General features: G+C 40.0%; 1 protein-coding gene across 1 annotated transcript in view; it reads right to left on the minus strand.

Moving 5' to 3' along the window:
• The window catches only part of IMPG1 (interphotoreceptor matrix proteoglycan 1), a 126913-nt gene that overhangs the window by 2908 nt on the left and 100204 nt on the right, over nt 1-23801 (minus strand). Inside the window, 4 exon segments of the mRNA XM_063098170.1 lie at nt 1094-1163; nt 3291-3294; nt 7212-7411; nt 22522-22741. Of these exon segments, the coding sequence (XP_062954240.1) occupies nt 1094-1163; nt 3291-3294; nt 7212-7411; nt 22522-22741 (494 nt within the window).

Raw genomic sequence — 23801 nt, forward strand, 5'->3', positions numbered from 1 at the left:
AAAGCCATAGGGGCGGAGCTGCCTAAGGACTTGGGGACCCAACCCCCATACCAGTGTGCAGAGGAAGTCCAACACAGAGTCAAGGTACATGATTTGCCAGCTTTGAGATTTAATGCCTGCCCTGTTGGGTTTCGGACTTGTTTGGGACCTGTTACTCCTTTCTTTTTGCCTATTTCTCTCTTTTTGAATGAGAATATGTACCCTATGTTTGTCCCACCATTGTATCTTGGAGGTAGATAATTTGTTTTGACTTTACAGATGGGACTTGGAATTTTAGACTTTTGAGTTGAAACATGTTAAGACTTTGGGGATGAAATGAATGTATTTCTATGTGAAAAGGACATGAGTTTGGGGAGTCGGGTGGGATACTGTAGAGTGGATTCCTCCCTGCCCCACCCCCAGCCTAACTGAGGCTTAATCCCTACTGTTAACTGTTGAGGGTGGGAAATCCTATTACAGTAATTGAAAAGTAGAGACTTGAAGAGGTGATTAGATTGTAGGACCATGCCATAGTGAATGGATTAATAATGGTGGTCATGGGCATGGTTCTGAGGGCTTTAAAAGGAGAGTGCGTGAGGAGCTCTCTCTCTGCTCTCTCTGCTCCACCATTTTCATACTGTGATCCCCTGCTGTCACTGAAGACACCACCAAAGAAAGCCTTCACCAGGTGTGTTCCCTGGGCTTGGACTTCTGAGCCTCTGAAATTGTAAGCAATAAATTTTGCTTTCTTTATAAATCATCCAGTTCCATGTATTTATTTTATAATCAACAGAAACGGATTAATACACATAGGTATATTTTTACAAGATAAGGTTGGGAATGTTGTAAAATACTTGGATTGTTTCTATTATTTTATTGTTTTATGTATACATTTCAGTTAATGCCAGCCTTCTGTCTCTATCCTTCTTGCACCAGAAAATATCTTATCTTTTTTTTCTTCACCCTTAAAACTCTAAATCAAAAAGCCTGAAAAATAAAGGAAAAGAGCTTTACTTGTCTCTGTTTAAAACAAGACTCAGGTACAGAAATGTTTTTAATTTCCTTCAAAATTCAAATTTAGTAATTAAAACCAACATATAAAAGAAAATGTGATTTTAGCTTGTGATTTTGTTGATGTTGGAACTTTATAACACTAATTTCATATGATTGATTTTTAGAGTGACCTGCAAAAAGAAAGCAAAAACATGATATCCTGTTTCCTGCACTTACCAACATTAATAGCAACTATAGCTTTGTACTATTTTAGTTTTAAAACTATGACAAGTGAAAATCGAGAGCATATTTTTTTGCAGGTGTGTTTCATTTGAGTTGGAGGAAATATGCTTTCTGCATCCCACCTGAGTTTTGCTTTCCAGTTGCTTTACTGTTTCTTAGGCAGTGATCTCAGAAGGATTGAAGGCAGCTCATGGGAAAGATGAGGGATAAGTTCATCTTGCAAAAAGCAGTTATTTTTCAAGTGAGGTTCTGAGTTGTGGGTGCTGAAAAACAACTCTATAACAGCATTTTATCTAAAAATAAAAATTTTATTTAAAAATTTTATGCATATGGTTTCCAGACTTTTCTGTAAATGTATTATATGACTTCTGTTGATGGTGTATACACATGTTGTGTTTTACCTCTTTACATTATAAAATGGGTTTAATATTTGGGAGATACCTCCCTATATATGTTCCCTGATGAGTAAACTGTTTCATTTCTCCCAATATTCCTTTTTTTTTTTTTGCTTTTTATGGCCGCTGGCTGGTTTGGGAATCTGAACCTGTAACCTTGGTGTTATAAGTCTGCACTCTAACCAACTGAGTTAACTGGCTAGCCCTCTCCCAACATTCTCTCCATTATAATTTTAGGGAAAGGGAGAAGGAAGGAAAATCCTAACACAGTCCTAGTGCTTGATGGAAGAAGACTGTGAAGAGTGGAGAGAAGTGTAGTTTAAGGAGGTTGAATAACAAGTTCCTTGTTTCCCTCCTACCACCTAAGGCAGTGTTTTTTGTTCCTACTTGCCCTGGCTGGGAGAAATGGAGGCTCTGAGAATACCAGGGTCTGGGCAGATACCTGGGATCAGAGCTAAGAGATCATGGGTGAGGGGAATGTTGGACTAGAAACTTTTTTTTTTTCTCTGTTTTTTTAAAGATGACCGGTAAGGGGATCTCAACCCTTGGCTTGGTGTTGTTGTCAGCACCACACTCAGCCAGTGAGCGAACCGGCCATCCCTTTATAGGATCCAAACCCGTGGCCTTGGTGTTATCAGCACCACACTCTCCCAAGTGAGCCACGGGCTGGCCCTGGACTAGAAACTTTAGGACCTGTGAGACCAGGAGAGCCACATCTCACTATATATTCCAAGGGAACTGAGTTGCCTAAAGTGACTGCTCACATTATTAATCACATTAAGTTTTAAAAATTGGATTGTACTATATTAAACTCCAACTCTTTCATTCCCTATTCCCAACCTGCCTATTATCCAGTGGAGAAAGGGCCCAAAACGGAGTTAGTAACAGCTGTCTAAAGAGAAAAAATGGACCCCCCCCATCTGAGGGTGTAGCATGTGAGTGAACCTGTGACCTTGCTGTAGTTATAACAAGTATCCATGTTATTATAACCCCTTCATAAATGTCTCTTTGTGCCACCATTTACTTAATCCGTCTGCTATATTTAGAAACAATTTTCATTATTATAATGTCACGAAGAACACAGTAGGGCTATTAAAGGACGAAAGTGAAAATGTTTAGATCTGAACAGGAAAAGCCATAAATTTATTCTGTTGGATCCAGATTTGCATTTTCTGGGTATATGTAATAATAATTGTAATTAATAAAAGTCAAGCTCTTTATGCCAAAAAAGTGACCTTTGAAAATGAAAATTTTGTTTATTCTTGGGAGAATTTTGCCAAGCAAATGCCTAGTACAACAGAATCTATATATAGATCATCTAAAATTGAGGGAAATGAAAACGTATGGACTATAGTCATAAATATTGAATGAAAGACAAGCATAGAAGGAAAAATAAAGGTGAAAATGTAACGAATGACAACGACTTTGCAGTAGGATGACAAGTAACTGAATTAACTGAACTTGCTCTTTGTGTGTCAATGGACTCATCTGTTCAGTGAGACACTTGCCCTTAACATCATTTTACTGTCTCTCCACTTTCAGGTAGAATTAAAAAAATGCAGACAGGGCTACAATTCTTTGGAGAATGCTGTTTTCAAAGTTACAGCATTTAACGTTCTAACTGATTTGCTTCTGAGTTTAGGTTTAAGTGCCAGGTAGGGAATTTCGGTTTTTTCCTACAAGGCTGCCCTTTGTTGGTATCAACAGTTCCAGTAATGCTAGTAGCAGAGCAGTTTACACTGTGGGGCATCTAATTTATTCCTTACCTAAACCCATGAATTTATTCCTATTATTCCCATTATATAGATGAAAAATTCGAAGCTTTGGGGTGGGAGGATGTGGCTCAAAGTCACACCTAGTTAAAAGCAGAATTTGAACTTGGTTCTAACTTTAAAACCTCTAATTTTAAACAGTGTCTAACCTATGGTTGATTAAGTTTTAATTTGTCAGCCAATCCTCAAGTAAGTAAATTGTCAGAGTCACATAAATGATGTCATCGTCTGAGGAACTGAAATCACTGCTGGGAACGAGAGAAGGCACAGGGGTCCAGGAGGTACCCTCAGAGCACCACTGCGCTCCGGTTCTCCACTGTGAGTCTGTCTGCAGAAGCTTGTGGGGGCAGTGGGGGTTTATCCTCATGCCGGGGATATCAGGGCTTCATACTTAACATTTAAAAAGGAATTTTAATCAAGGAGTTGAAAAGGGCAGAATTGGGGTAGTATGGGGCTTTCTTCTCCCTGAAAAGAAATTAATCATCTTTCTCTTTTCCTTCTTTTCTTCCTTCCTCCCTTCCTTACTATCTATTGACCAGCAGCTCCCATGGTGACTGGCACATGGTGTTTAAAAATGTTTGTTGAATTAAACTAGTCTAAGGAGCATCAATATTCCTGGGTATGTGAATACCTCAAGTCCATATTAATTATCCCCCACAGACAGGCACAGGTGGAGGAGGTGGGACACCACACACCTTCATGAGAACTGTTGTTTCCAGATCACCTTATGCCTTGCTTTATTGATCTCACTTATAAAAACCTAGAATTAAAGTAATTTTTCTTACTCAAGAAAGAGCGATGTTTAAAATTACAAATTGTGTGGTCATATGAAACAGAAAATATGGCTGATTAAAATAAAAACTGAATCCATTACTGTTCATAAAAGCTGCGTGCAACCCCCTGCTCCCTAATCACCTTATTAGAGTCTCACTCACTGGCTCTCTCTTCCCTCCACCCCGTTTGTTTTAAATTACACCAATTATACATAAACATTAAAAAGCTTAGACCCTAATTCCATTCATTTCCACTGCTAAGTGGAATGATAATCACGTGTATCTATCATTCCACATTTTTGCTATGCATTTACTTACATACTATATTGAACCATACAAAATTGCCAATATTTGATGATGTGTGACTGACAAAATGGTGATACCATATGGTTAAACTTAAAGTACTTATAAGTACATAGTTTTGTTATGGATTTATTACATACACAGGATCTATTACACTGCAGTTTGCTTTCTCATGTGATGATGTGTCTGGGTTTCTTTCTGTGGCAGCTCCAGTAGAGCTGTATTAGTGCCTTTGAATGCTGTGTGTCATAGTGAGTAAGACACTACACTGTAGATTATTTAACTATTCCCCTATTAATTGGCTATACAATGGTTTCATGATTCAAAACAATGATGCTGTGAACATTTTTGTATTGATATCTTAGGACAAAGGTGCAACTATTTTTGTAGAAATAATTGTCTAAAAGAGCACTTGAGTCAAATTAAAAAATTCATTGTACTAACAAATTTCCCTTGAAAACAGGTTTTTCCAATTTATACATCCACCAGCCGTGCTTGATAGAACTAGTGTTCCTCTATATTACCCACACTGGATATTACTGACCTTCTTTTGCCAACATCATGAGCAACAAATAATATCTCCTTATTGTTTTTGGACTTCCCTGGTGATAGTGAGATTGAGCATCTTCTATATTTTGTTGGTCATTTGAGTTTCCTCTATGAATTGCACCTCTGCATTCTTTGCTCATTTTAATATTAGGATGTTTGTCTTTATTGATCCATAGAAGCTCTTATTATTATAGATGTTCATCCTTTGTAATATAGGATATTTATATCCTTGTAAATATTTTTCTTCCACCATATTTTATATCTGTTCATTTTATTTATGACACTTTTTTCCCTATGGAAGTCGTTGTCTTAATGTCTTCTGGGCTTGATGTCTTAATTAGAGTGGATTTTTTAGCCCAAGATTATAAACATATTTTAAAAAATATTTTCCTCTTATTTTCATAGTTTTGATTTTAGATTTGGATTTTTGATATAGGATTGATATGGAACTAAAGTTTTTCCTAAATGGAAGGCCAATTGTACTCTAACCATTATTGACCAGTCCATACTTCTCCTATTGATTTAAAGTGCTTGTTAATATAAATTTCCTAATTTGTACGGATCTGTTTAGAGGTTATATTTGTTTTATTGTCTATCTCTGGTCTATCTTAGCATTATAAATATTATGCATGTTTTGCTATTTTACAGAGCAATCCCCCTTCATTGTACTTTTTGTATATTTTCATTTTCAGAGTAACTTTACAACCAGAATGTTAAATTCCACAAAGAATCCTATTGGGATTTTAATTGTGATTAACTTGGAGTAAATTGGTAGCTTCATCCTCCTTACTTCCCTGAGTGGATACTCTGTGCTTTATGTTCTTTGCACAAATGCTTTCTAAACTTCATTGAAACACCCACTACAGTGATCCAACAGATGGACTCTATTAGTCTCATTATCCAATGTGGAAATTGAGGTTTAGAGAAGTTAAGTAATTTGTCCAAGGTCACATGGTTAGTAAATTGCTAAGCCAAAATTTTAATCACAATTTGACTCCAGAACATTTCTTCTTAACTACCATTGGATAATTGTCTTTAAAATGTTAATACACCAAAGGAACATGGCATGTTTTATCAAGGAAAAACCTAAATCTTTAGTTTCTTTTTGGTGTGGAAATGGTGGGAGATTAGGACTTTGGCAACTAGAGTGAGCAAGAGGAAAGAAAAAATCCAGTATGCTCTGCTAACGATGTGGGTCTGAGGTGACCAACACTGAGGAAATGTTCAGGGGTGTGGCTGGAAGGTTACGACTGGGAAGGGCTGGTGGCATTCCCTGAACTGGCCCAGGGACGGGCTCATGCAGAAGTCCTTTGAGGGCAGAGTCCACAATGCAGACCTTATCCGGGTGTCACAGGACTTGAGAAGAAGCAGAAAACTTCATGTCCCCTGTTTGTTCATAAGACCATCTACAGCATAAATTCTGGTTGGTGGAGAGAAAGCCAATTATATCTTGCTTCCTTTTCCTCCTAAAGAGCTTCTCTTAGCCTTTCTGTCTAGAAAGGACTGATGAAACACTTCATAAGACATCTAGAGAATGGACCCCTATGTAATCATTAAAAGTGATGCTACAGAAAATATTTAATAACAGGGGGAAATGTTCTCAGTAAGAAAATCTGACTATAAGTCAGTTTGCTTCCTTTTTGTTTTAGAAAATTCTGTTTAAACCAATTCTTTATAAACCAATTCTATATAAACACAGACACCAAAAGATAATAACAGTTAATGTGAGGAATTACACAGGATTTTTGTCTCCTTTCTCATAACGTTCTATATTTTCCAGCTTTCTTCTTATGAAAGCTATTGTATTTGCAAACAGAGAAAAAAACCTAAATTTTATACACACACCAACCCCCCCTCCCCAATTAATGTAGTAGACCAAGTATTCTATCTTAAGTCTGACAGAGGTTCTTTCTTCTTCCCCTATTGGTTTTACGAAAATACTGCAGAAAAGCCTAAAACAGGGTTCTCAAAGTGTGGTCCTTGGACCAGCAGCATCAGCCTTACCTGAGTCTTACCCAGACCTACTGAATCAGAAATATAGCATAGCAGGGCCCAGCTATGTGTATTTTAATAACCCATCCACTGGGTGATTCTTATGCTCCTGAAGTTTGAGAACCATGGGTTTAAAAGAATTTATTCTACAAATGGGTTTCTTAGAAGTACAAGTAATGAATTCTTGTGTCTGTGAAGTTAGCGTGCTCAACCTACCTGCATGGAGCTCCCTTTCCCTGGATAACCTCACATTCCTCTCCAGGGGCACAGAGGCCTGGGTTCTGGTGGTCCAGGCCCCCCTGGCTGTCATATCCGGGTCTGCAGCGACATTCCGCTTCCTCTGTCCACTCATTCTTTACGCACTGGGCAAATTCACCGCAGGCCAGGAATTTGCAGGGATCTGCTTGATCAGCTGTAAGAGATGGGCAGATTTCAACGAACGCATGGATGTCAAAGCAGTGGAACTGGCAGCAGTCAAAGGTGGTAAACCAAATATATTTGCCAACCCCCGCCCCATTTTGGAGTGTGTTGTACAGTAGTGACAACAGATCGGAGTGAAAAGAGAAACACATTCTGTATCTTTGCAAAATGAGTTTGTAGTCACAGTTGATAAAATATTTACCTCCATATGTAACTATGTACAAACTTTAGTGTGCATCAGAGTCATCTGGGGACCTTTTTAAAACAGATTGCCTCCCTCAGAATTTTTGATGCAGGTGTAGAATGGGGACTGAGAATTTTTATTTCTAAAGAGGTCCCAAGTATCTGATCCAGAAGCACATTTTTTTTTTCTTTTTTGACTGGTAAGGGGACTGTAACCCTTGGCTTGGTGTCGTCCGTACCACGCTCAGCCAGTGAGCGCACGGGCCATCCCTATATAGGATCCGAACCCACAGCTTCGGTGCTACCAGCGCCGCACTCCCCCGAGTGAGCCACGGGGCCGGCCCCAGAAGCACATTTTGATAACCACTGCATTAGTGAATTAAGATTTTTTTCGTTTGCTAGTTTTTTAAGTAAGCAGTTATAAAGTAGTAGTCAGTCATTTATGTGGACAGTTTTGGAAACTCAGGATGATCTCCTGATTCTAAAAATAAATTTCTCTTAGTCTCTTGCTGATCCCTAAGGCCTTACTGTTAGAGGCTCATTTCTTTTGCATTAATCCTTTCTTCCCTATTAAAAACTTTAAGACTCTCTTCTTTCTTATCATTAACTGTTCTATTTTGCTCTACTCTTTATTCTGTAGGGTTTGTTTCGCATTCTTTGGAAAGTGAATTATAAATAAGAGAATCTCAGAATATTTAGCTCTGGAAGGCCAGTGGCCCTTATCAGCCCTTTTTTGTCTTCATAGAGCTGAGCACCCTGAGCTCTCAGCAGAGAAACAAATGGCCAGAGTCCCCAAGAGCTGATGGCAGAACCAGAACAGGCCTCTGGTCAGCAGACCACTAATCTTTCTGCCCTGGAAGGGTTTCCAGTTCAATCACATCAGTCATTTACCCTTGAGTTTATTCTTTGAATAAGCACCCATTTGTACAAGGAACTAGGGAATAGGCAACCGTGTATAAAACTGTTCTTCCAAGAAGCTTAGAGGAAGTAATGTATGCAGATAATTCTATACAAGAAGCCCAATACCTTGTCTAGTGTACAAGCTCTAAATATAAAGATACGGTTAGTGAAGAGATCATCATGAAGGGGATTGCTGGGAACTGAGTATTTAAAGTAGGTTGCATTTATACATGCAAAGGCTGGAAAAGGCATTCCAACCAGAGACAGCAGCATGAGCAGGGCATAGAGGTGGGAAAGCAGCAGAGATGTGAACAGAGAGCAGAGGAAAGAAGGAAGTTAGGATGAAGGAGCGAGTAGTGGATGGGGAGGAAGGGATCTAAGACCAGAGAGGTAAGTTAAGGCCAATCTCTGAATGCCATACCAAGGAATTTGGACTTTGCAGGCAGCTGGGAACCATGGAAGACTTTTGAGCAAGGGGAGGATATGATCAGAATTGTGCTTTAGAAGATATATAAATAGAACTTAGAAGTTTTAGAATTAGGATGACTTCCTAGATCCTCTGGCCCAATATTTCCCAAGTGGGAACATTTGCAGAAATCCAATTCAGCAAGACTTCATAAGTTTTATATTAAAAAGGTTTGGTGGCTAAAAAAGTTGTAAAAAATTCTGTGTGAAATAAATATAACAGTGTCCTCTCTCTCTTGCTCTTTTTGTCCCTCCAATTCCACCCTCTTCTCTTTTTACTTTTAAACCTCTGAGGGTCATTAATAAGCTAATATCTATTGTGATTTCTCAAGTGGAGAATGCAGTCAGCTGCTTTGCCAAAGTTACTGATCATAGAAACTCTGTATATAGGTAGGTGGGAGTGAGAATTCCAGTGCCTTGCTGTGTTCCCTGTTCTGATTCAGCACCTCAAAACATATTTTTGGGCCTCCCAGCAAGGTAGACGTGCTAAAAGTCTTGAGAGGATTTGTGTTTCTCTGCAGCCTGTGGATCCCTTCTGGACAACCAGGCCTAGATAATGTGAACTGGCTTTTTCTGCCTCCTGGTTCCTAAAGCTGGACATGTTAAGAGATCCCTGTCACTGTTTAAGAAATAACTCAAATTTACACTGACAACCCAGGTGACTTCATGTCCAAGGCCTGGTTTAGTAAATAACAGCTGTCAGCAGCTCAGAACTGGAGTTGCGTAAACTGAATCCAGGAGGGAACAAAGGCTCCTTTCCCTCTTTCTGCAATGGACAAATATATTTAATGTGGAAGGCTGGGCTGGCCAGATGCATAGATTCCGCCCCTCTAAGGAGTGATAGGAAATGATAACCAAAAGAGTTTCTCTGTGAAAATAAATATTTCTATTTTACCGTAATTTTCTTCAGCCCAGCCAGGAAGAATCCATGCATCAGCACAGCTGCACATTACTCAGGAGGGCAACGTTGGAGAAATGAATTTATCCAAATTCAGGGGCGCTGAGTTGAGTATATTTGAGGAACAAATGCCATCAGTTTATAAATTACTTGCCCTCGTTATGTTATTTATTCAGGACCAGTCTATAGAGAAGCAGCAGGAGACTTCAAATCACTGAGCTTAGGTTTTGTTTGCTGTGTATGCCTTCCTGGGTTCTAAGACAACATTCATTCATTTGTTCAACAAATATAATCTTAGCCTTTCAAAACCTTCAGCACTAAGAATTCAGACTCGCTGATTGCTTTAGAGTTTCATTTTATCTGTATATAAAATTTGACACATAAGATAGAAGTTTAGAGCCAGAAGATATTTCAGAGGCCTGGACTAATTCACACACTTTGAAGATGAGGAAACTGAGCCTCAGTGAAGCTGAGTGTTGCCAAGATCATGCCTGTTTGGGCTCAAGTCCTCTGACGGAAGTCTCACTCCTACTCCTTTGTGGACCATGTGAAAAGTTCCAAGAAAGGGAAGAGCCCCAAGGGGGAGCCGTTGAACCACCTGCTAATATGGCACGTGAGGGCGATTGCAGTTAATTAATTATAGTCAAAATGGAAGAGATCGTATTTACAACATTAATTTGTGAAGCAACTCATACTGCTTCCATTCTTATTACTAAAATATTTTCCTCACATATTATGATGACGTCTTTACTTACATGTCATCTTTCAAGGGACACTTTCAACTCTGGGCCTTAGGCAAAGACTGGGAACTGGATGTGTGCTGATTCGAGAGGAAGCGCCATGGAGCAGATAGGAAAGACTGGCTGTACAGTGAATGAAAGTTTAACTAGTAGAACTTTCTTAAGCAAAGCTTTCCCTGTGTTATTATTATCAATTTCGTTATCTTCTTTCTTGTCATATCACAAAGACATTTCTCCTTGGAATGATGGGTTCATTCATGGGTGGACCATCCAAATATTTGCCTCTTATTTAACACATTCCCAGGCAATTGTATGAAACAGTTTACTCCGAGCATTCCATTCTTTGCTCTTGATTTTGTCAATAAAAATAAACTATACATTATGTGGCAACAACCTAAAATGCTCTGCTCTGAACATGGTCGGTAGCTTGGAAAGAGGAAGGGCAAGGAGACTTGAAATCAACAGTAGATTAGGAAGGAAAAAATTAGATGCCATTTTCTAGAAGAATAATTTCAAGTCATAATCAACTTGTGGATCTGAGGAGGCGAGTCCTTATGACTGGTGTGTGGACTAATCGGTCTATAATTGCCTTAGCTTCCTGGATGTGCTGAAATCCCCTTTACACAGATTATTTGTTATGGTTGGCACTATAGAGAGGTTTCTCCATGAACGTGTACATAAATTCAAAAGACACCTAGAATGGTGTGGGGCATATTTGGGGCTTACTAGGATTGCTTGCTGGCAAAATGACTTAATTTTCTATTCTTAATCCATGTGGATAGCTCTTCGGCAGAGAAAATTTGACAATCTCTCCGCCTTAGTTAGTTGATCATGTCAGCAGCTGCTACTAGCAGCTGGCAGGAAGGTCCAGGTCCACCCTGGCACCAGAAGTCCTGGCTAGTCCCTAGCACACCACGTAGATTCTGATTCATGTCATTCTTATTTCAGACCTTTTCCCTGAAGTGTCCTCAGGGATCATGACCCTGAACCTCCATCTTCATCAGGAGTGTAAATGGCAATTATTTATACAAAAAGGGAGTGTCTGGCACTGTGCTGGGCACTTCAAACATGTGCCTTTGTTAATATTCGCAACCTCCCAAATATGTATAGATATTTCTGACATCATTTTATTGGTGAGAAAATTGAAGCCTATTTTAGCTAAGTAAGTATGATCCAAGATTAACATCCATCTCTGTGTGTTTACAATGTTCGGCTTTTTACATCATTCTAGTGGTTTTCAAGTACAGGGTTTCCAGGAGACACCTCAGGGCTCCAAGCTGCTAAACAGGGAGTGAGCGCTACACACCAGCATCTCTGTACTCATTGGTTCACATATCAGATTTCCATGAATGCTTTCCTTTTAATAAAGCCTCTCCCTACTAAACAAAAGCTCAAAACCACTGTCTGCCACCACTCATTCATGAGGCAGAATGTTTCTTGTAGAAAGCACAGTCTGACACTACAATGGCTTCAAATTTTTCTGTTGTTCCAGTGTGACAGAAATGAACATGGCTTGAAATAAGTGAACTGCCAGGTAGAGCTTGGAAATATTTGTACTGTGATTTCTAGTGTAAGCACATTTTATGTATCAGTTTCTCATCTGGATTTGCTTATGTAGTGTCTTTTGTATGCACTTCAAAGGTCATGAAAGGCATCCCCAATTGGCTGACTGAGGAAGGATGTCTCTCAGCTCTCCATCATGTGATAAAAGAGCGCCTAAAAACATGTCTCCTGCCTGCAGGGAACACTTTGAGGCATTTTACAGGTAAACTGAAAATGATTAAGATCCTTGTCATCAAGAAGTTTATAAATTCACGGAGATCAGAGGTCCCTGATGGTCCAAGACTGTCTCTTTTTCAAACCTCCTGTTTCTGGTCCCACGTGCGCTCATGCTTGTCAGGCCTGAAAATAGGCTCTTCCTGTCTGCCAGGCCTCCCAGGGTCTCAGACCCGCAGATCCTCATTCAATGCCCCGTCGCGCCCCCGCCACTTGCCTCATATCCTAGGGGCTGTGGATTGATTGACTTTCTCTCCCTAATCGTCGTCATTTCATCATCTCCTTCTCTGTCGCCATCACATTCACGTGTCTTTTCCCAATGCGATGAAACCTAGTGTTTGCTAGATGGCGCTCAATAGCAAAAGAAATCTGACTAGACTCGGGGTAAAATTTAAAAATTTAAGCGCCCGAACTGATTTCTGTCTCCTTAAAAGCCACTGCGCCGTGCGCATTAGTGGAGGGAAGGCTGGCAGGAACTGGCGCGGTGGCAGGAGCAGCCCGAGGCGCCCGCTACAGCCACTGTGACTCCGCGATGACAGCGGCAGAGCGGGCCCGCCTTGTGCAGGAAACTCTGGGATCATCGCTTCCCATTTCCGAAAGGCTCTGGAGCCGGGAGGAGGCGAGCGGGGCATTCCTTTGCCCGGGGCACTAGACAAGGCGAACTCACAAATCACAATCAACAGCAACTGGCAGGACGCACAGCCTTAGGGCCCGCCGTACTTTTAGGGACCCACAAAAATGTTTTCTTTAAAATCAGAGGAAAAAAGAAATTAATAAATAAATAAAATCAGAGGGAAAAATTCATATGGATTATATTTGTCTTTATATATAGTCTTAAAATATAATTTTTAATATTCCTTAAAATTAATGTTAATATTAATGAAGGCAAAAGGGCCTAGAGCTCAGGAAGTCATAAAAATCCCTACCGATGGGCATCCCAGGAAGCAAAGGGCCAGCAGTGCAACCCCAGGACACAGGGCCAGCGACACAGGAGACCAGGGGCTAAAAGAGAGGGAAGTGGTGAGGGGGATCACCTGGAAGGAGGATTCCAGTGACTTTCCCAGCTGGGAAGGGACGCTCCTAGCACATTAAGGGGGCATTTGGAGGTTTGGAACTTTGGTTTCTGAGAGGGAACACTTTTTTTTTTTTTTTTGCATTCTAAGACTATGACAAAATATAGGATATTTCTTCTGGTGAAATGTAGACACTAACAGAATTCATTTAAGATTAATTAAACTGATATGTTGTCATTTTTTCCTAAATAGATTAAACAGCCTCATTTTTTCTAAATAGATTATACCCAGTAGGGGGTTTATAGGACTCCTTTTCCTTTCATAAAGAGACAATAGGATAGAGTCGAAGTAGGCACACAAGCCTGGCTTTGAATTCCAGCAACAGCACGTGGCAATGGTGTGACATGCAAAAGGTAAATTACTTATACCTCTCTGACACACAGTTTCTCCAACTGTTAATGGGAAGAAATAATACCTACTTTGTGTAGTTATTTTATAAAGATTAAAAAGTGTCAATTCTGTAAATTAGTACAGCCATTATGGAAAACTGAATGGAGGTTTCTCAACTACAGGTAGAACTACCATACGATCCAGCAATATCACCACAGGTATTTACCCAAAGGAATGGAAATCATCATGTTGAAGAGAAACCTGCAATCCCCTGTTTATCACAGCTCTATTTATAATAGGCAAGATATGGAACCAACCTAAATGTCCATTGACAGATGACTGGATAAGGAAAATGTGGTACATACATACCACGGAATACTATTCAGCTATAAAAAGAATAAAATTGTACCATTTGCAGCAGCATGGATGAGCTTGGAAAAAATTATATTAAGGGATATAAATCAAGCACAGACAAATACTACTTGACCTCACTCATAAGTGAGAGCTAAAAATAAATAAATAAATAAATAAGAAAGAAACAACCAACAATCATAATAATCTGCTGAACTTTCAGGAGAGAACAGAACCATTGCTACTAGAGGTGGGAAAGAGTAGGGAGGAGGAGGGATAGTGAGAAATTGGTTAGTAGACACAAAGAATGATCATGTTTTGTAATGATGAATATGCTGATTATCCTGATTTGATCATCACACAATGATGTTCAAATCACACGTATTGACGTTCAACTCTGTACACCATAAATATGTATAATTAATTGTAATAAATTGTATGTATAAACAATATGTATGTTTCAATTTTAAAAAGTTTATCAAAAGCTATTATTACTGTTTTTATTATTATTGTGATGAATGACATCTACCACCTTTTCAGAGTTGGTGACTAAATGGGAGTCTTACAAATTATGCATTTTCCAGAGAAAATGAGTTTGTTCTTCCCCATTTTCACTGAAAGCATCCTGGATGCCAGACTGTAATTAATTTCCATGTTTACCATTTACTAGCCTTGAGGTCTGCCTATTTTTGAGGAGGTTTCTTAGGAATTCAAGAAGGGAATAAGTTATACGTGGTTTTGCATTTTTGAAATCTTCAATCTGCACAGCTAACTGGCATAAAAGCCCTACATGCTTCTGAAGAATTTTCACAGCAGCCTAAATGAAAGATGACTCTAGTTGCTGGGATGCTGGCAGAATACTGAGCAAGCTGTGATTTATTCGGTTTTCCAGTTGATAAATCACAGAAAGTTCTAACATTGGTTTATACTTTCTATATCACAGATTCATTTATTCAGGGAGTTTTCAAAAGGTGAATGGCAAACCAGATGCAGTAATAACAGTGTCGTCTCTCCTACCTGTCTGCACCTCTGCAGATGTCATTTGGCCTAACAGATTGCAGACCCTCATTTAGAGGACACATCCGGGAATTCAGATGCTGGTCTGAATATAGAATGATAGTCACCTAGAAACGTCATGAGAATTTTCTAATTCTCTCCTTTTTAGCTCAAAAGTAGTTATGGAATATTTCTCCCTCCCAGCATGACTACCACAAGCGACTTTTCCACCCTGACATTTGGCAAAAAGAAAAGAAAAGAAAAAAGCCTTGATTGGAATTTGTTTCAAACTTTGCAAATGGAGCTAAGTAAATGGTCTGGGCATTGCCTGTAAATATAATAAAATTGGGCAGAGACAAGAAACGCTACTCTGACCACAATGGCCTTAATGTTCTCCTCAGCTTCATTAAACCTTAGACAGCCTTCCTCCTGACCCTAGGCTCCGGGCCTCCCTTAGAGCAGTTAGTTTAGAAACCTTGTAAATGCAAATTATTTATCTGCCCCTTTGAGGTATAAATCTTTTAAAAGTCTCTTGCCAGTTTTGCAACTCTGGACTGTTACTCCCAAGGGCCTGGGAGCCAATCCCTTTGAAATGTAATCATCAAGGAGGTTAGAGCCCCTGTCTGCCTGTCTCTGTGGAAAGGCAGGAGCCTAACTTCGGACAGCACCTTGCTCCAAGCTGTAAGACAGGAGGTGGGTGGACAGAGCATGTCGACTTTCTCATTTTCCAGTTTATTCCAACCTCACTGAAGTATGGCCTCTGTCCTTATCGCTCCACTAAACTGCTTCTGCAAATGGTTCTCATGACCTCTGAACTGTCCACGTAAATGACCGCCCAGCTCACAGCTGCTGAAATCGCTGACCCGTCTCTCCTGCTCTTCTCTCTAGTGGCCTTCTGCGACATCATCTTCTCCTGGTTTCTCTTCCACCTCACTGACTGCTCTTTCTTGACTCCCTTCGCTGACAATTCTTCCATTTCCCCATTAAGTGTGCGGTTTCTCAAAGTTCCATTCCCAGTTCTTTCTCGTCCCTCTCTACACATTGCCCTGGGCCATTGTTTTCCTATTCTCTGGCTTCTACTGAGGTTTCCCAAATGTGCACTTCTATCCTTGGCCTCTTGACACTTTCTTCACTTAGGCTAGAGGCCAATTCACCTAAGAGGTCCGTGTACTCAGAACCGATTTCCCCAAAAATATTTTTTTGGAGTCTTTTTAAAATCCTCAAGGGATTTTATCTTATTAATTTCTGCCTTTTTTTATGTTAAAAAAATGAAAAAAAAAAAGTTTAATCTAGGTACCACGCTTTGTACCTATTTATTTTTACTAAGTATTTTCCGAACTTGCAGTATTTTATGAATAATTGACTAAATGTTTTGATTTTATAAACCTGGGAACACTTCAAGGATTGTTTAGTACTTACTTTGAAGACTTTTTGAGTTTTCCAAAATTTTATCAAAGTTAGACCATAAATCATGGAAAAAGAAAGGTTGGAAAAAAAAGAAAAATAGGACACCAAAGTGATGCAAATAGATTTGACAGGGGCTTTTAGACAGCCTGGCTTTAAGTGACTAGCTCAGCCTGCTTTCCCTTCATTCTAGTCTGAGCTCCCTTCGTTCCCTACTCAGTATCCAAAGCTGCTATCACAGCAGGATAACTGAGGTACCCTGACACTCCCAGAAGTGTCTGCATTTTCTGCCTCTTCTGCAATATCACTTTCCTGCCTGAGCCCGCCACCATCATGCACCAGCACCCAGATCCTTATTACTGTCTGTCTACATACAAAGCCTGTCATGATGTCTCCTCACTTCTATAGAATTAATTGCTTCTCCTCTGCACTTTATGACATTTCTGTTCACATCCTGATTATAGTACTTAACAGACTCTATTACAGCTTCTTATATATGCTTCTATTTCTCTTGTTCGGCATTTAGCTCCCTGAGGGCAGAGATATGGTCAATTTATCTTTGGGACCTGGTGCCTGTAGTAGTGTCTGGCTCATGGCAGATAATCCATAACCGTTCACTGAAGGTATGAGTGACACGGATCCAAATCATGATTGCATTATCATTTATTCGTCTAACTTTCCTGTAACAGTAAAGATAAGGGCCAGAGGGAGTAAGAGGCTGGGTAATCAGTGAGGGTTTAAGAAAAATTATCCAACATTTGAAAATAAGAAAAAAAGTTGACTGCATGACCTTTAATGTCATGTTAGAACAATAACAATCCCACCTGGTGAACAGGGATCACCTGTAGGCCAATCTGACCAGCTGCCTGCTTTTGTACAACCTGCAAGCTAAGAATGGTTTTTATAATTTTAAATGCTTAAATTTTAATGTTATGTAGGTTACATGAGTACCTTCATAACGTCTTTGATTTTACCTTTTGGCTTGTAAAGCCTAAAATATTTACTCTCTGGCCCTTTAAGAAAAAGTTCGCTGAAGCTCAGAAGGCAGTAACTTTGACTCAGTATTTACTACTGATTATGGCCCAGACATTTAACAACTCCATAAAGTTAGGAGTTAATGTATACAAAATTGATAAGATACAATGACTGTATTTTCTGTTTTCTGTTTACAATTTTATTTCACCATTCTCCTTTGTTCTCTGGCTGTATAATCCCAGTTTCCATATCCTCTTTAAACGAGCTTTATCATCCTAACGATTCCCTTGTTTATAAATTAAATAAAACTTTGGTATGTACACAGTTTTTAGTTGTGTGACAATTATGGTTTTCACATTTTGAGGGTGATTCTTTGATCAGGGTTGGGGGAGGCAGGGGTGGGTAGGACGGTTGATTCTGGAGGTTGGGGGGACACTGGACATGAGGTGGGAGGACCTTGCTTACCCTCCAGCGCTGCACATCACTAGCTCTCATCTATTTCTACCAAGAATGTGCGAAGGGAAGTAACTCAGTTTTGCTATATTTGGCCATCATGACTGGGAAAAAGTTAAAATTAGAGGATGCTTTTTCCATTTTCCAAGGATAGATTCTTGGGACTCTTTCTCATAGATAAATCTAATTATTTATTCCTTATATACAGTATTTCCAGCAGCTGCCCTTTTTTTCCTCTAAAGATTTCCCCCTTTTAATTCTCTTTCAAGGAGAATTTCCTCAGCAGATTGGACCAGCATCAATGAGTTCAAGCAAATACTCCAAAGATGAAAACCTGAACCAGGGAGGTTTCCTGCATTTGCTAAACCGACCTCCTCCTATTACCAGGGATTTTGACGATCAGTGCCCCTCAGGCATCTCTTACTATGTGTTGGAGGACATGCTCTGCTGTGCATCAGCTCAAGCCCTCAATACCTGAAAAGACCACACCAGCAATAGAGCCGAGAGCTGTGTAAATTGAAATTTGAGTTCTTGTTCTCCAGGAACCTTCATTTAGGATCCAGGAACCTGAGAGGCTGCATGACCAGCAGATTGCACTAGTTGGTTGTACGAGGAGGACATTTTAATCAGCTCATCTGTCAATCACCATGACAGCTTACACTCAAACATACCACCCAAAGGAGAAAATGTGGATCAGCCAGTCACACTGAAAAACTAGGAACAAAATAGCTGTCATATGGCTAGGTTTAAAAAAAAAAAGAAAAGGGAAAACAACTGAAAATTATCTTCTGCATATTTTTCCTTAATTTGACTTAAAACCTGGACACCCATTTCTTCTATAATCAAATAGCAATTTTGTATGTATTTCCCCAAACTAAAATTGTACAGGAGTACCAATGCTGGAAGCACTACTGTAACTGTACAGGCTTTTTTTTTTTTTTTTTTTAAGGAACAGTGTTTTACATTTCATTTTCAAGAAGTTTTATAAAATATGCAGAAATGAATTAAGTCTGTTCAGAAGCAATGGTGGTGAGATTGTGGGTTTTGATGCTGTCTCTGCCCTGCATTGGAACAGGGATGTGAATGGGAATCATGTGTGACTGTGAGGGTGGGGGCTGTGTGTCTGTGTCAGAGTGTGTACCTGATCGCCACATGCTCTTGGCTCCTGCGCCTCAGGAGCCACCACCCTTCAATGGTAGCTCTCCAGCTGCTGGGTGACCTGCATGGTTGGTGTCCTGCTGCCCCAGCCCTGGCCCTTCGTGACTGCTGCTGGCTGCTCAGTCCTCACCATCACCGCCCACCTGGCTATCTCACTGACCAACCTGGAGGGACTAGCATTCTTTATATTGATCTCTATTCCCACATTCTCTCTTTTCCTCAGGCCTCCAGATCTCAACGGAATGAGATTTAAAGGGAAACTCAGTAGACTCTCTTCATAATGGGACCATCCCTTATTGATTTCAAGCTCACAGGAATTTGCACGGAGTCTGGTACATAAGAAAGTGGTCATTAAAAAGTCTTTTTGGATGACAAAAACATAGATTTGATGCCAGCATAGTTTTAAGGTATCCCTTTTCTGCCACACTGCAAATTCCTTTGGGCAGGGGCTGGCTTTCATACATTAACATGTTTTCCAGAGGTAAATGAATGCTTACTCTTTGGATTAAGCAAGTGGAAGATGGCCATAGTCCCTCCTGATCATTAGCTTTACTGCCCACTTGCCGGTTACACGGGCGAGCCTACCCTTCGCCTTTGATGAAATAGCTAAACCAGGACCCCCAGCTGTGAGTGAAGAAGCCCACCTGGTCAGTGTCTGTGACCTGCACCCACTTCCATTCCTTGCTTGTCTCTCCCTGCCTGCTTGTACCTTCTTCCTTAACCCTCACTGTTGATTGGAAGAAAACTTTTGGGGGGCAGTTTGCACAGTGACTTCTCACCTGTGCACAGCATAATATAAACCAGAGCCCTTTTGGATACTGGATTTATACATTTTGATATAGATAGATAGATAGATAGATAGATAGATAGATAGATAGATAGATAGATGAATTCACATAGTTCATTTTTTTTGTTTTTAACTTTTGTAAAATCCATATTTGACTTTCTACCTCTGCTGTCCTCAAACCCTGACCGGCTCACCACAGTAATTTTTTGGCAGACCCCTTCCATTCATTCATTTTTGGTTTTATGAGTGTTTCATGTATTAACAATCCAGAATTTCTCACTCTCCAGGTACCTAGCAGGGAATAGAATATGAACAGTTTACTGAAAAGCATAGTGTAACATTTCAGTGGCTTTTGCAACGTATCTCCTTTGTAGATAGCATGAGTAGTCATTCCTTCACTCAACAAATTTCCATTCAGATTCAAGCTTCACCTGGCTGGCTTTAGCAGATCTACTTCTCTGGAAGTTTTTGCTGGTTCAGGCTCAAGGTTGAGCTGCGTCTGGAAAGCAGGTAGGTAATTTCTCAAGCTGTCCAGCATGCTCTGGCTTTCCCTTATTGTTTCACCATGAAAAGTACAAATTGGGCATGTATTCTTAGGTAGCTCAGCATAAATTTGACTCCAGCAAAGTTATGTTTGCACCATCTCATTTTTAACTGCTATTGGCTTCTTAGAGGAAAAGCTACATAGCAAAACTGTTCACAAGAATTTAGTTAAAATAATTTCAGTTTTAACTCCAACTCCCATACAAACACTTTGTCATGCTACTTTTTACTGTTCTTGCTGTTACCCTATGCAGGTCACAAATTAATAGTCAAGTTAATTATGACAATGTTGCAATGACAACTACTAACATTTATTAGACAACTACAATGTGTCGACTGCTACTCTAAGTTTTGTAAATATTCTTTGTTAATCCTCACAACTGTGACTATCTCCACTTTCCAGCTGTGGAAATCGAGAGCTGCTGTTAGCACACAGTATTCACACTGAGGGCTACAGACACATTGCTGTGCCGTGTTCCCTCCAATGTCGCCTGTGTCCCTTATACAACCTGGCAGAGCACTACCAGCTTCCTGACCTCTTTCTAAGGCACTACTTAAGCAGCACATACATTGAGACAGCAGCTGTTCCCGCAGCTGCACACCCAAGTTCTCCCCTGCCTCAACTTTGCTCCTTACATTGAACTTCTTGTGTTGTTGGTTGGGTCCCAAAGTAAACTGCCAGCTCCCTGAAGGAGGAAGGAAGGGAGGGGATTGGGCCCTCATCTCCATTGGGCTTTCCAAGTCCTCCCTGGTATCTTCCTGTCCTTCCTATTATCTTTCACAACCAACTGAAGAAATTAGTCTCCTGATCCTAACTGGCAGGGACTCCCGGGTTCCTTCTCAGGACTGAGGTAGTTTTTAGGGGAAGAGGAAGTATCTTTCTAGCATTTAGGAGGTCTTTGATTTCTTGGGGGGTCCAGAGGGCTTACTTAACTGCTTCTGTTCAGAGGTAAGTACTCCCAGGCTCAGTGCCTAAGGGCGTTCTGTCTTTTTAATGATCCTGTTTACCAAGGCACAGGCAATTTTCTTCAAGTTGCTCAAAGCCCTGCTTTGTCAAAGATAAATGTCTCCCACTGAGCCTTTTGGTTTGCATTTTGCCCAAGGCTTTTTCCCTGTGCCTGCTCGTTTGTCTATAGAGAGCCAGAGAGAGTGTTAAAGATTCACTTCACTAATTCATAGCCAATTAGGAAGCCACTCTTTGAACCTGGCTGGAAGGTTGCTTTGGCAGCAGGTCTGGAGCCCTCCTCCCTAGTGCATCAGGGAATTAAAAAAACTTCCTTCAGTTGGTTAGAAAACAGAATTTTGAAACTAATGGTGAAAACAGTTCCTAACTTGGGGATAGCTAGTTACAATGGTATACACACTGTGTCTTATTATAAAACAAATGTTTGCTTTCTATCATGTAGCTTTGGGCAAAGCCCCACGCCTTTAAGAGTTTTCTCCATGTCTAGCTCTTCTTTGTTTTAATCTGCACGTGGGAGCTGACCTAGGGTTTATGATTGGGAAGGGAAATTATTTTCTTCTTTTTTTGGATGATGGTGAAGTGACCTTCTCAAAGTTTGAATTTCGATCTAATCATTATTTTTCTTTCCTCAGGATGCTGTCGCAGTTTCAGCCTGAATTCTGTTATGCATAGGCTATTCTAATAGTTAACTGATTGGAAAGGTTCTTCCGTAGGAACCCCCCCAGGTTGTTGCAGTTCACTGAGAAAGTGCTTGTGACTTCTAACAGAATGTAGATTAGCTTGGCTGTGGATAACATTACAAAACAAAAAATCTCTTAAGCACAGTGAAAGTTTTGTTCTGAGGAAAAATTAAAACACACAGGTTGTGTGAAGCAAGAGGTGTGCTCATTCTTTGCTTTTCGATGCAGAAAAAATTTTAACCTGTATGTCTTAGGACTTTTCTAATACTGTGATCTGTATCTTTCAAAAAAAGAGAGGCTATTTTATCAATTGTGATTTTACTTTGATTTTTGTGGCCCGAAGGTTGAACTACATACTTAAAAACAAAACGAAATAAAATCAACGACAACAACAAAAATCCCACAACTTGCCGGGCTTGCTTTTACCTGGTTCAATGTCGAGAGAGTTGTGGTCTATTTCTAGATCAAGTTGTTGGGCTGCGGTGGAACGAAAATCCTCCAAGACCTCATGCACAGCCTCGGTGAGGTTATACGGCACTGACTTAGCAAACTTCATTTTGCTATTCACGATCACACTCCCGTTTCTGAAGTTAAGTATTTCAAGTTGCTTAAATCCTGTAAGATTGGAGCGTAGATATGGAACCAGCTGCAAAATAAAAGATGGTTTTTTCTGAACTGTGTTCTAAGTGCTCAGCTGCTGCTAATTCCATTTATACTCATTTTTTTCAGTATCTGAGGCATACATTTTAGTTCCTTTTTATTACTTTTATTTTTGTTTTTGGATTTAATGTGAGACCAGAACACCACTATTTAATGGTTTACTTGTGGTGATTATGTTCTATATTTCCACCTTTCTATCTGTGTATTGAGATGGATGGACAGTGATTTTCTTCATGATGAATTGTGAGAAAAGATGATTTTTAAAAATCCGGGTCAATGCTATCAGCAAAGCTGGAATGCTAGGGTCAGTTACTAAAAAAAAAAAAAAAAAAAATCCAGGTACATAAAAACATGTTCCAAACTGAGCCTAGGAGCAGATTGACTTAGCCTGTGTAAATTTGAAAGCAACCAATTTGAAATGAACTCTTGAAATAAACAACAGCTTAAACATCAGCATGTTTGTCTATGCAGTAAATGTTCCATGGTCAACACAAATATGATGCAGTAGAAATAGTAGCAAGACTTGGGCGCCGGTCTTGGAACTGTCCCTAACCAGCTGTGTGACCTTCATCAAGCCACATAACCACTGTATTGTACCTCAGTGTCCTTATCTGAATTGAGGGAGAACAAAAAGTGGTTCCCGGGGGACCCCTTTCAAAACTATAATCATCTAAAAAGTACCCAGGGCATTGTGCTTTTGGCTTGCACACCTGCCTCTTGTGAGCCACAGCCATCTTTGAGATCATTTGTCAAAAATGTTTGAAATTCAGTGATGTCTGCCTTGTCCCTGGCCCTGCAAGTGAGCCTCCCCCACCCCTGTTCATGAACTGCACACGTACAAGCCCAGAGAGCACAACGAGGCAAGCTGCAGTCTCCCAGGTTGGCCCATACCTGCTTGTTCTTTGCTCCTATCTGCTCCTCACCCCGATTTTGACTCTGACTCTGACCCACATGCTGGTACCTCCCTCACAAGGTTATTGTGAAAATAAAATGAAAATTTACACAGTGTTTGGAACTTCTTTTTCAATCTACTCTCTTGATTTCTT

This window comes from Cynocephalus volans, chromosome 5 (assembly GCF_027409185.1).
Source record: "Cynocephalus volans isolate mCynVol1 chromosome 5, mCynVol1.pri, whole genome shotgun sequence".
Classification (NCBI taxonomy): Eukaryota; Metazoa; Chordata; class Mammalia; order Dermoptera; family Cynocephalidae; genus Cynocephalus; species Cynocephalus volans.